Genomic DNA, 13,776 nt, shown 5'->3' with positions numbered 1-13,776 from the left:
TTTGAACTAGGCTGAAAGTCCCTTTTCCATCCTCACCTTGTTCTCAGTGGGCCTTCAGGAGCAGAGGGGACCTACAATGCAGCAGTTGCTCCCTCTGTCAGTGAGCAAAACCGCACCAAAGCAATATATGGAGAAATAATCAATCCAGAGAAAAGACAAAGCAAAATGAAGGCAAGACTGTTGGCAAAGAGCTACTAAAGGGCCAAAATATGGAGCCTGCATGACTCCAGAAAACTTCATGGCTAGGAAGACAGCTTGTGGCAGAAACTGTCTATTCCATCCATATGAACACCAACGCTGGAAAAATAAACAGGACAAATGATATCTTTCACAGACTTGAAATAAAATCTTGTCCTTGGTGGCAGTCCTAAAGAGCCAGCCTGACCCCCAAAGCAAAGCAGTTCTAACAGCATGAATCATTCCCATACCAGCTGTCCAGGCTGCAAACATTACACAGATGACTCCTCCTGTAACAACAGAGCCTGCATGCAGCAGACCAAAAATCACCGACTTTTCACCCTGCATTCCTCCAGAAACAGTCATCCTCAAAGAGTCTGTGAAACCTCCTGGCACAGTCCTGGGTGGGAGAACCAAAAGCTTCAGCTTGGCTTGCAGCAGAATGGCCTGGATTGCTGCCCATGTGTTCAAGTCCAAGGCCTGTTTACCTTGTGTGTCCTGCTCACAACCATGCAGGGTGAAGGCAAAGCAAATGTAAAGTGGTACGATGAGAGACTTGCAGTTCTCACTCCACGGACGTAAAGACAAAGCAGTGGGAGCAGGACCAGGCAAGATGGAGCACAGGAGAGCACGATCCCTTTCTTATGAGAAATGGACTGATGATTCATTTCTCAGCAGTGATAAAATTAGCTTGGTTGGTCACACATGTGTATTTGCAGTACCAAATATTGTGAGGCCAGGAAGACTTACCTGTTGTCAGTTTGACTTGTTCAGCCTGAACATACTTGATAGCTATTTCAATCTTCTGCTGCAATCAGATTGCAAACAAATTTAAGTATAAAATTAGAAAAAAATGGGCTGAGAAGGAATTTGAATGATCATGTAATTCACCCCCTGCCCTAGGGTTGCTTCCTCCTCTGCTGTATCTATGTCCCAAGAGATGGCTGCAGAACTTGATTTTAAAGATGCTCTAGTAAGGGTGACACACCATTCAAGTGTTGCAAGCGCTGCAGTGGCCAGGCCTCTGCATCAGCAGTGCCCCTCAGCCTGTCCTTTTCCCCCTTTGCTGCAGGAAGGGGGGAAATGTGCAGCAGCACATCTGAATTTTTCTGCAATCACCTCCCTTCACCCATCAACATTTACCTGTCACCAGGTCTCTTCTGGAGCACAAAACTGCTTGCCTGCAGAAATAACTCTCCTTTTTGGCTCCAGAGGGTCAGCAGCAACACTCTCTGACCATCTAGATGACATTTCCATTGCCTTTAGTGAACTGCACTCATGTCTGACATAAGAAAAGTGTCCATTTCAAAGCTCTACAAAAATGCTAGGGATGAGAGTTCCCATCAGAGCTCTCCAAGATGGGACAGAGCAGCTTTCCTGTTCAACACCAAAACGGGATATTTATTATGATTATTTCTTGCCTGCAAAGGTGCAGCAATGATAGGCAGAGAAGCTGCATCTGGGCAGTTGCACTCAGTACTAAAAGCACTCAATAGAAGCAGGATTTTAGAGCAGGAAATTTCATTTTTTTTTTCCTGAGATATTTTAATCTCCAGAATGGATTTCACAGCTCCCATCTGACTGTGCCAAAGCATTTTCCCTTCAGAGCACAGACAAACAAGTGAGGTTTACTTTGCTTGACCTTTTCGGATGACACTGCCACCCATGCTGTGCAAACCGTAGCTGACACCATCTGAGCTTCCTCAGCCTGAAGATAAATACAGTGTGTGTCCTGAGAAGAGACTTCCTTGTGTTAGCTTGGGCAAGGCACTGAACCAGAAACTCTTGGTTTCACCAGTGAGTCTTCATAGCTAGGGAAGCGATATCTGTGTTTGGTTAGCGGCAGGTGGGGAAGCTGCCCCTGCTGTGGCTCTGTCCATGCTCTGTGACCCTGGCTGTCACTCCACTGCTATGGCACGATTCGGTCTGTCTGCCCCTTGCAGGTGAGAACCCTGCTGACCGGGATGTTAAAGGAAAGGCGTCTTCCTCCTTACTTGGAGACAGGTTTACTTCTTGCTGAAGGATCTGGACATAATTCTTCTTCCCATCTTACAGTGGCAAAGGTTTTTATGTTTCCCCCTTTAAACCCACTGGCATCCACATTAACAAAGAGGTTTCTTTACCATTCAGGAAGTAGGAACAGCATTGTTTTCTCGCACAACTCCATCCTGGCTGAATTTATGTCTCTGACCTTTTACCCAAAGGCTCTTTACACTTGACTGAAACATAAGGTAAAAGTAAATGTAACTGAAAGAGCTCATTGTGTGTGTAAGTATAAAGGCTTTTGTGTGCAGGATGTGGCTGCTTGTGCAACCAGTAGCCAAGGAGCACCTTGGGTTGTGCTTTTAGTTCTGACAGTCATGGAGAATGTGGAGCAAGAGCCTGGATGGATGAAAACTCCAGTTAAAGCACAGGCTCCAGCCAGCTTCAAATCAGCATTTCTTTGCCAGGACCCTCTAGCAACTTCCGGCCAGGTTTCCCCCAGGAGAGATGCACTGCTGTCTTTGGGGTTTTTTCTCCAGATGCCTGTGACCAAGACAGACCCTTCTTAGAGCTGGAACTCCAGTCTGTTCTCTGTGGAGCCATGAAAACAGGGACAGATTAATAAAACATCAGGGCTTCTTCAACGGGATTATTGTAAGTGGTTTTCCTGAGTGTTGGTTGGAGTAATGATCAGAAGGACAGGGATCCATAATCCTATTTATCTGAAACCATATAATCTTCCTGAAGCTCTTTAATGGTGCCCAGCTCTTTAATTACAGAGCAGCCACATGTGCCGCTGCAGCTAGGCCGATCTGCAAGCCCGCTGCGGGGAGCGGGGGCAAGGAGACCTCCCTGCCGGCTGCCCTTCAGGCTCCGACCCCGCGGAATGCCCATCTTTCCTGGCCCTGCTCCCCGAGGGATGCTGAGGAGCCACCAAAGCCGGGCGGCCGGCTGCTGAAAGGAGGGTTTGTTCAGTTCGTCAAACTGACACGGCTCCGCCGGGGACCAGCGGCGCCCTCAGCCCCCTGCGCAGCGCCGGGAAGAGCACGGGAGCCCCGGGCAGCCACCGGCCTCGCCCCGCCCGGCGGTGCGGGGGCTGCCCGAGAGGCGGGGGCGCCGCCTCGAGGGGGTGTCTGCGCGGGAAGTCCCGCCCCGGCGGCTCCCGGAGAGCGGCGGGGGCGTGCCGGGACCGCCCGCCGGCCCCTCGGCAGCGGGGCACTGACAGCCGCCCTGAGCGGCACCGGCGCGGCGCTCCGCTCCCGTGCCCGCCCGGCGGTCGCTGCCGCCCCGCCGCCCATGGGCCGCCGCCGCCGGGGGGCGGGCGGGAGCGTGCGGCCACAGTGAGCCCGGCCGGCCGGCCGAGCGCGGGGGGCGGCCGAGCCCCGGTGCCGCGGGCACCATGGACAGTATCCTGGAGCCCTTCCCCGCCGAGCGGCTCTTCCCCGCCGCCGGCACCGGCTTCCTCGACTTCGGCGACTTCAGCGAGGCGGACTTCCTCAGCAATGTGGTAAGGGACCGCCGGCAGCACCCCCGCTCCGGCGGGCCGGCCCCGGCAGCGGGCACGGGACACGGCGGCGGGCTCGGTCCCCGCCCTGCCCCGCCTGCCCCGGAGATGCAGGTAGCCGGGTGCCCGCCGTCGCACACGGCCAACTTCCCACTGGACTGGCCCGGCCGCTGGTACCCCGAGGAGACCCCGCCGAGGAATCTCAGGGTTGTTCTACACCATGGTTTTATGAGCCTGATGGCTGGGGAGAAGTGTGCGGTGCCAGGCGGGGACTGTACGACCTGCTGTGTGTGAGCTCGGGCAGCACCGGAGGCACGGCCGGTTGCCGTCGGGAGAGCTTTGGGCTCAGCGCCTCCTCTCTCCTTTGCCTGTAACTTTTCCTCGGAGTGGCATTTGGGAGATGAAGCATCTATCGCTTGGCGCTTTGGCTGGGCTGATTTACTTTGGAGAGAAGAGTGAGGGGGAAGAGTGACTTGGGAGGAAAATGTGTTGCCAGTCTCAGGGAACCAAAGGGGCATTGTTCACCTCTAGGGAAACTGCCCAGCCTCTCCCAGGAGTCCGGCGAGTTCTCAGTCCAGCAGCTCTCCCTGAGAACACGCACAGGCTCTTTGCTGTAGAGCCCGAGCTTTCCACGGGATCCTGCAGCCCCCTCTGCCAGGCAGAATCCAACCCTGAGGCAGAAGTGGGAAGGGCCCCACCCCAGAGGTGATTTGGAGCGAGGGTATCCGGCGCTGGGTAGCAGGGCACTGCCTGAACGCGAGGCTCCACCAGCCTCTGAGCGGCTGCAGCCGTGGGACAGTGTGCCTGCCCCGGACAGAGATCGGAGCAATGGCTTGTTACTCCCCTTCCACAGTACTGGCACCTCCCGTGTTCCCGGTGTAGCACTGTGAGCGCCCCGGAAGACTACCCTTGCAGTAGGAGCAGGGAACAAGGAGAGGGTGAATCCACTGATGAATCCACTTCTGCTTTGCTACACAAAAGATATCTAAAGCCTTTTATGTTGCCTCCTTTGTGAGGGAGACGGTAGAGATGAAGAATTTGCATAAATATTAAATGCACGGCACCAAGCAGAGGCACACAGGGTCTGGGAAAGAGATTATGGAGGCAGCCCCATCCGTCAGAGACCTTGCCAGCTCCTAATTTCCGAGATAGCACTGTGCCTCGAGGACTGATTCCACTGGGCTCTACCAGAGGCAACGTGGTGCGCAGTGTTCAGGCAGACCTTCCAATGGCCCATCACCCCAAGACTGAGCACTTGCCTTGCCTGCTCCTATCTGAGAGACCTGTTGCTAGGAGTTTTGTGCTTTCCCTAATTCTGTACGCATACAGCGTGGATAAAGCTATGCTGATAGGAAGTGCTTTATGCCAAGACCATTTATTCCTTTACCAAAATGAAATTAGTATGTATTGGCACCAGCCCTTTTACCAGGTGCAACATGGGCTGTGGTCAGAAGTCAGGGAACCCCTAAGCAATATAGGTGGTACCTTTTTGTGGTTAAACACAACTTCTGCCTGCAAGCAGACCCTGTGAAAAAGAAGCTTTTGTGTAAGAGTGCCATCTGGTGCCACCTGTCAGGACAGTGTGTTAAAAGTGTGTGGTGGCCGTGGGCAGGCTGGCTCTGTCCTGCCTCGTTTTCTGCTTGGAGAGCTGCTTCTGGAAGCAACTTGCCCTTGTCTTCTCATTTAACTATGTTGCAGTGAGTCAGGCATCGTTGTGCTCAGCTGACAGCAGAAAGGTGCTTTTTTAAGGCTTTTTTTTTTCCTGTGCATTTTTTTCCCAACTGCCAGCACCACAAATTCTGCTGGAGAGTCAAGCTGAAACCTTCTCTTCCTGCAGATGATGCATATAAGAGATTCTGTAGCCACTTTTCTCCTACCAAATCTGTTGGTGATACAAGAGCCAGAACATAATACATCACCCTCTTTGTTCTCACTCTGCATGACAATGGGGAGGATGGAAGAAATACACTTGGATTTTCTTACTAAATCCAGTAAATCTCCTGGGATCTTGCAATGTGTGGAGAAGTTCTTTTGACACAAAACTGTGCAAAGCATCACCGTGCACAATAGCTCACAAAGTTGCCAGTGCCTTTACTTCAAAGATGGGCAAACTTTTCCAGATATTGTTCAGCGGCATTTTTCTAGAAACAGGCCAGGAATTTCGGCCATAAAATGTCAGTATGAAATTCCATGAGTACGATTTCCAATTTTCAGAAAGGAAGCAGAAAGAAAAGATGGATGAACCTTACTGCAGAGTCTGTGCTCCTTTGGGGCAAGAATTGAGTGTGTCTAAACTACTCTCTTTTCCACAACCTTGGCAGTCCTAATGAGTCATCTTGGTCTTTAAAAAATGGCTCTCTGTATTGTTCATCTGAAGCTGTAACAAAGAATTAATTAAGGCACATCTGTAGATGCATCTTCAGAAAGGTCCACATGCTTGCAACAGAAAAAAAAAATTGAATGTGTGGGGGCTGCCTTTCAGAGACATCTGCCCAGGTTGTAGGAATAGGTTGACAGAAACCTCATGAAATTCAGCAAGAGCAAACCCCAACTCCTGCCCCTGGGATGGATGGATGGATGGATGGATGGATGGATGGATGGATGGACGGACTGACCCACCAGGGGTCATGGAGCACTGGTGTGCCCCAGTAGCAAAGCCAGCTAGGAGCTGGAGTGACATGGTAGACAGACACAGAGAAGTGATTATCCCCTTTTTCTTGAGAATCATAAAACTGTGTCTCAAATACAATATCCAGTTTTGGGCTGCCTGATAGCAGAAAGACATGGATAAATCTGAGTGCATCAAGGGGGTTGTCACCAAGGTAACTGGGAGATAGAGAATGTCTCCTTTGAGGAGTAGCTGAGGGAGTTGGGCTTCCTCAACTGGAGAAGAGGCAGCTCCAGGAGGACCTAGCAGAAGCCTACCTGCACAGCTGAGGAAGTTACTGAGAAGATGGAGCCAGGCTCTTTCGTAAGTGCATGGCAGGAGGACGAGTGGTCATAAATTGAAATGGGGAAGTTTTAGACTGGGTATAAGGAACCGATTTATCACTGTATTTAGGTTTTTCTTTTTTAAGTCTTACAGAGAGTGGTGTCTCCTTGTTAATTGGAGGAGAAATCTTCAAAGGACACAAAATGCCTCTCCACTTAGCTTCTGCTAGCCCGTCTTACACAGGGTGGCTGCTAACAGCACTCTCAGTCTCCTTTTGCTCAAGAGGCCACATACTGCTCTTGAATTTGGGCAACTTTGCTCATCTTTTTCTCCCAGAAGGACCTACCATACATAAAGCTAATCCTTCATGCAGTGCCTGTTTATCAATGTCACCCATTTGTGTCCTGCCCAGTCCAGCACTTATGATCATTTCTGCATCAACCATCTATTTGCTTACAGTCTATAACAACTGCACTCAGAGAGCACTTACTTTGTCATTCAGCTCTTATCAGTATTGTGAAACTCTTCAAAAGACTTATCTCTTGAGTCAAGTTCACCACTGTGTTTCACTAGGTTTGTGACTGGTGTCAGAAGGAAGCCAGAATAAACCAACCAAACAGGAGTCATGTGTTTCTTTTTAACCCGGTACCCCAGTGGGTTTGTTTCTTCCCTCTGCTTCTGTGTTTTATAGTGCAAAAAACACCTTCAAAGATGTCTCTGGATATTTATGTAAACATAGCTTTATTTTGACTCTATGCTTTTCAAAGCATATACTTTGCCTCCTTCAAGAGACATCAAGGCAAGAAAATAACCTGCATGCTCACTCAGGTCTCCACTGTTAGAAGCTGCAGAGTGGCTGTTCAGGCTGTCTCAGGAGTGCTAACCCAGCTCCTCTGGGGAATGCACACTAACATACTCTTTTTTACTGTGTGATCCTATGTGCCCAGGCAATGTGACCATTGGCACTTTCTGGAGCCTACAAAGGGACAGCAGAATGGGATAAGAACTGCCTGTCTCGGTGGGTTTGCTCCTTTAGTGCAAACTGGGTGTTGGGCTTACTGTGTGCTCTTACCTTTAATATTGTCCCGGCTTGCAGGAGGAGGAGAGTGGCAGGACTGTATATTGTGAGCAGGTTGAGAGTGATGCTGGTGCAACTCATAGGGGAAGCTTCCCCTGAAGATGAAAAGAGGCTATTCACCATGGATGACTGTCACTCTCACAGGAAGCCTGTACACACTTATTCCTCTTATGCCTACTACAGGGACATAAATAGCACTTAAGTGGTGCTTAGGTGTTGGACTGACCTTTGGTCTGAGCGAGTTTCATGCTCTATAAACTCCCTCTCACCATCTCAGTGCACAGTGAGGATGGAGAGCTCAGGCAGATTTGGTCACCCACTTCATATCCCTTGCAGTTGCTAGACAAGGGAGCTCTGCTGTAATGGGAAGGCTGGGTCTCCAGGACTGATGGGAATCTCTTGTGGGGACACATGCAGCAAGCATTTTGACCCTCTATTCCTGTGCCTGGTAAAATTTGGTCAGTAATGCATTTATGGTTAGTCTGCCAGGTACTAGATATAGAAATGCTATTTCCTTTAAATTTTTCTTGAAACTTGCCAGCCAGATTCCTGTAGGATCTGGAGCACAGATACAGAGGCCTCATAGGGCCATCCGACCTGGCCTGATGGAAATGAATCCAAAGGTAATAGTTGCCATATCTTTCTATTTCCTTAGTCTCTTTGGATCCATCTCATTGTTTCTATACTTTGTGGCCCTGCTGCTCCTTACTATCTCATGGTGGGACTTACACTTGCAGAAGTGCTAGCAGCAGGATGAAACCACAGCTGAATGTGGGTCCATGGATCTCTGAGTCTGGGTCTCTGAGCATCATCAATGTAGAGCTGCCACCAGGAAAAAATGTTTCCCTTTTGGTAAATAAAGAGGGGAAGAGACCTGAGCTTCATTTGGAAGACTCTAGGCCAATACTTAGTCCAGAGACTGTGGATAATTTGTGTGTCCTATCTGCCAAGAAATTGGTAAACATTTGGAATGCTCTTCTTAAATAAACACATTCATCTGTTAGACAATTGCCTGCATGTGCTGGGAACCCATTTTCCTAAATTATCATCTCAGCCAAAGTGGGAGAACCCATTAACTGTGTTCTTGGGACAGAACTAGGAGCAGGAGTGCAGGAAGGTGTTTGTCCAAAACAGGGTTAAACAGTGGAGACAGAGGCATCATCTTGGTGGGGAGAAGCAGGAAGGTCTTTGGTGAAGTGCTTGCAGAGTAAACAAAGGGAGGGAGGGCTTGGCAGGAGGTGGAAGTACATCTGTGCACAGAGTCCACTCCCACCGAGGGAGGGTGTCATCAGCACCAGCTGGGAGATGCTGGAGTTGTGTGCTGCTCAGTCCATGTCTGCCAAGTGATCCTCATCCCCTATGGCATAATGCCACCACCACCACTTTCAGAGAGGGACAAACCTGAGGTCTCATTTGTATATATCAGACTGTAGAAAACTTCTAAGACTGACCCACTGCACCTCCTCTTGGTACCAGTCAGTACAAGTGGACAAGCTTGTACTGTATGGTGGCTTCAGAAGCCACCATAGTGTGTGGTGGCTTCTGAATTTAATGAAATATGTTGTGTTCATTGCTGCAAAATGTCTTCTGCTGCTCAGGAGCTCATCTAGTCTGCACTGGTCCCATCATGTGCTGCTCTGGTCTCATCCATGACTGGTGCTGCACTGTTCTTGCTGAAGCCTGGAATGGAGCTGTCTCTGGTAGAGCAGGGATTAGGAAAGAAGAGCATTTTCTGAAGCAACCCCTCAAAGGGGAATTTAAACTAGGGATTTCATAGCCACAGTTGTAGCTGCACTATTTAAAATATGGCCAGGCTGACACCTCTGTGACTTACTGCTGTGTTTCTTCTAAGAAAAGTTAGTCCTCTCCTTGCTCCCTTTTTTCCTCAGCATTTCTCCATATGTTTTAAGGTAGTATTTAATTAGCATTTAGTAATTACTTATTTACTATTTAAAGGAAGCAAATGAAAATGCTTAATTCTCTGGAGTTGTCTTTGGGACAGCCACATGGTAGATCCTCTGCACATAACCACAGGCAGGATTGTTCTTGATGCAGCAATTTGTTTCTCAAGACTCACTTGTTCCAGTGCATTTCAAGGAAGGGATGAGTCAACCCACTAAAGCTTATGCATCCTTGTCCGGTTGTGGACAGTCCACTGTAAGAAACCAGATGGTTCACAAAAGTCAATTGTTGACTCTCCTTGCTCCAGTTACAGGAGAACATGTAGGGCACCAGCAATGAAGCAAACCATTATAGATCTCCTAAGAAATGCCCAAAACCTGTCTCTTGGTCTAATCTGGCTCAGAGATTTCCCAGCAAAATTCCAGATCTGTGCAGCAAGGTACAATGCAGCCACGTATGCTTCACAGGCAACCATGTGGCCAGCATTGTTCTTCTTCAGGAGACTTATCTGCTGGAGGAGTCAAGTATGTTAAGTGCTCAATTCCAAGCCAATCTTAGTTCTGGGATTATCACATCCTACTAGTCCCAGCTTCCTGCCAGGGACTGTATTGACACATCTGAACTGCTGGGATTTCATGTCTCCACGTGGGAGATGAGAAGTAAGAATAAAAGTGGAACCAAAGCCATCTTTCTCGGCTGACCCCCATGCTGGCACCATCTATTTCATGCTGCAGCAAGTGACTTCTGTGTGAGCAACCTAGTGTAGTTTGGTATCCTCTGACTGAAATCATTGATCCAGTTTTCAGCCTGGCACTAGGACAGAGTGGGTGCTTGCATGGAACTCTTCTCTTACTTTTTCCTACATCTGGAGCTCAACTTGTGTTGTAAGTTGCTAGGTGTTTCCTTGGGTTGGTGTCTGCATGTTTTGTAATTTTCCTCAGAGCAGAAATAGCTGAAAGGTTGTGAAGAGCCAAGGGCATGGCCAGAGTGGCAAGGGACTGCAAGTAGCATGCTGAAAGGCAGGCTGTGTCTTTCAACCCAGTTGTTCCCCATGTCTGCCATGCAGTGTTTACATCTATCTAACTTATTTCCAGCTGCTCAAGAAAACAAATTTTACTTCTGCTTTCCTGTATGGTTACATCATTCAAAGTTTTCCTTTCCTGTAGTTTCCTGAACTCACCCAAACGCTCCAGCCTTAACCTCTCACCCACCCCTTTCTGACTTCTTTATCCACCTTCTTTTCTCTTTCTTTGTATCTCTCCTTTGACTCTTATTTTCTTGAACCTGTCCATGGCTAGCTGCCTTTGAAACCATGTGGCGCTGCTCTGGTCTGGTCTGCGTCCAAGTGATAGATTCTTGACACTTATCTTGACACATTGATCAGCCTCATGAACAAGGTCTCTTGAAGGTTAGAAGTGCACATATCCACATATTTGTTCACTCCTTTCTTTCTTGTCCTATTTTATCTTCTCACTTTCTAAGACTGAAGAAATTCCCCATACAGCACTGTGCAAGGCTTTTCTCCCTGAAACTACAATGTAATCTAAACCAGTACCGGAGTAATTAGTACCATCTTTAGAGCTCAAAGGTGATTCCTTGTGTGAGGTCATTTATTACAATCACTGTCCAGGCTGTTCCAGAAGAAACTCACCCCTGACTACCTCAGTGAAGTTGCTTTTGGCTTCTTTACACTGTGACTTTGTCTTGATTAGGAAAAATGTTCATTTAGGTCAGTCTGGCTGACCCAATTAGCAAACCCTGCTCAAAATGCAGTTAGCATTTTTCCTAGAATAGATGCAAAAAATAATGCTTTCAGCTGAGCAGTTTGTGCCAGGAGTTCCCTGCAACAGGAATGTCAGGGCTCCCTTGTGAGGAACCTGGCAGCTAAGACTGGAGGAATACTACAACTTGGGCCTGACACCAGCTCTGTTACACAGGAGGGAACTGGATGCTACATTGGTTGTGGACTTCCTGCTGGATTGTCAGCATTCCTCCTGCAGGTGAGCGTTCTTAGATCAATGCCCAAACAACATCTTCCATGCTGGCTCCCCACCACAGTGTCATGGGGTCACTGGCTCCTCCTCTCGATGGCATGGCACATCCAGGGGGAGCATTGCAGGTCAGGAATAACCCATCTCTGCTGTTTGAGTTGCAGGGGCTCTAGCCTGCTCTGGCTCTGCAATATTCGCAGCCCTCTCACTACTTGGAGATTTCCCCTCCAGAAGGGGAAAAAGGTAGAGGGAGACCAGGATGAAGAAGAGGACCCAGTTCCAGAGCCTCAAGAGTTAATTGTTTCACATCAGAGCAGCTTGATGTTAAATGAATCTGCTAAATTCATGACAGTTGAAGGAAGGGGCTGGGCAGGTGCTTTTGGCTAAGCTCACTGCTGTCCCGGGAGGAGGGACTGCAAGTCAGGCAGTTCAGGGAGGAGGAAACCAACTCTGACATTTGTAAAGACTGTTGATGGAAGGTTTCTTTCAAAGACTTCAGTCTCTCAATCTGAGAGCTCTTTGCCCAGGGAGTGCTGGAAATGTGGCTCTTCTTTCCAAGCAAATGTGGCAGACTCTCAGAGTTGATGAGGTGCTGTTGAGCCACAAATACTGAATTGCCAATTGAATGATGTTGGGTTTGTTTTTGTTGTGTTTCTCCTGTCTTTATGGACAGTGCTGCAGTGAGGTTGTTGGGAATGAGAGACCTGTATTTTAGTCCTGGCTCTGCCAGTTTCTTTTCACTCTGCCAGTGTGTGATCCTCAGAGTGTCACTTGCAGTGATGCAGCTTTTGCTCACTATAAAAAAGTGGACATCCTTATTCTTACTGAAAAGGAGCAGTGTCATCAATGGGGGAAGAAGATTAACAAAAACTAAAACTGGATTGGGGTTTTGCTAGTAAGTATCTGCCAGGAAATGTCAATAGAAGCTATTACTTTGCTTCCCTGGTTGGACTCTTTCTCAATGACTTTGCAGCTACACATGGTATTTGCCACATTTTCAGTTTGGCTGAATTGTTCTCCACTGATATCCCAGCTATCCTTCACCCCTCTTCTGTTCCTTTTCCCTGTGGACTGCACGTGTCTCTGTCTGACCTCAGATACTTCAAGCTAATCCAGAGTAATCTTTCTGTGTCAGTATGAATGACTGCGCTGGTCAGCATCAGGATTTAAACTAAAGTACTTTTGGCCCATGCTGATACTGGCCTGACCACTCTGGGCCTTACTGAAAACCAAACAATTTGTGCTTTATAAATCCAGTGAATGGGCTGTACTCATAGCTCACACTCCACTGTACAACCAGATCCTGGCTCAGGCACAGAACCTAACTTCTCCATCAGTTTGGTGCAACTTGCTGAGAGCACCCTGTTACGTTTTTGCCCCAAACTGCTGCATGGTCAGCGCTGGGCTGAGTTCTCAGGCTCCCAAACTATTTCTATGCTGGTTTGTAAATGAGAAAGAGGCAACTAGCTGAAAATATCAGAATGTCATGGCTTTATCAGTCCCTTGCAGGACATTCAAAACCCATGTCAATGCCTCCTGCTGCTCAGTGCCTGGTTTTGCACTTTCCCTTTCTTTGGAGGTGCCTTTTCTTCATAGTAACTGTCTGGCCTGTTGTAAAGTTAGGATCACCATCATCCATTGGGAGGAGTGATGCAGAGGTTGCTTTTCCATTCTCTGATCCTTCTGCTCTTCAGGTTTTGTCAAATATAGTTGGCAGCAGTCCAGCAGCTGGATTAGCAGTAATTAATGAGCAAATGGCCTGCAGCCCTTTTTCGGACCTGACAAAGCACATACCTTTCACTTTTTTCTTACATAGTTTTGAGCTCTTTTTTATCATGCTGTGAGAGAGCGGAGTGGCAGCAGATGCTGCTCTGGTCAATACCGAGGAGTGAGCAGAGGCTGCTGTGCTCCTTTCTTTGCTGCTAATTAGTACCAGTGTGGTAGGTAGAGGTTGCTAGCTAGGACAGCAAAACTGTTTTCTCCCTCCCCTTGTAGCTGCAGCCACAGCGAGAAGTCAGCAGCAGCTGTAAGCAGCTGGGGTGAGCTGCAGGAGCAATGCTGATTTCTTAATTTTCCTGCATGCTTCAGGCTCCAGGCGAACAGCCCTTGCAACCTCCTCCTTTGTGACCTGGAGCTGAAGTCCCAGGTGAGGTGAATGCACACATTACTGTGTCAAGCCCAGCAGCCACACAGTGTGGTGAGGTCACCT

General features: G+C 48.6%; 1 protein-coding gene across 4 annotated transcripts in view; it reads left to right on the top strand.

Annotated features, from left to right (window-relative positions):
- Positions 1–3,378: 3,378 nt before the first annotated feature.
- The window catches only part of CREB3L1 (cAMP responsive element binding protein 3 like 1), a 45,279-nt gene continuing 34,881 nt past the window's right edge, over positions 3,379–13,776 (top strand). For 2 of the 4 annotated variants that reach the window (XM_066188017.1, XM_066188019.1), the window contains exon 1: positions 3,380–3,667. In XM_066188017.1, the coding sequence (XP_066044114.1) occupies positions 3,560–3,667 (108 nt within the window). In that variant the 5' untranslated portion in view covers positions 3,380–3,559. Of the gene's footprint in view, positions 3,668–13,776 lie in introns of all 4 variants that reach the window. The other 2 variants (XM_066188018.1, XM_066188016.1) reach the window with 2 other exon arrangements.

This window comes from Chamaea fasciata, unplaced genomic scaffold (assembly GCF_029207755.1).
Source record: "Chamaea fasciata isolate MVZ Bird 193981 ecotype frontalis unplaced genomic scaffold, bChaFas1.0.hap1 SCAF_7, whole genome shotgun sequence".
Taxonomy (NCBI): Eukaryota; Metazoa; Chordata; class Aves; order Passeriformes; family Sylviidae; genus Chamaea; species Chamaea fasciata.
The sequence above is the reverse complement of the archived record's forward strand: the minus strand, read 5'-3'. Positions and strand labels throughout refer to the sequence as shown.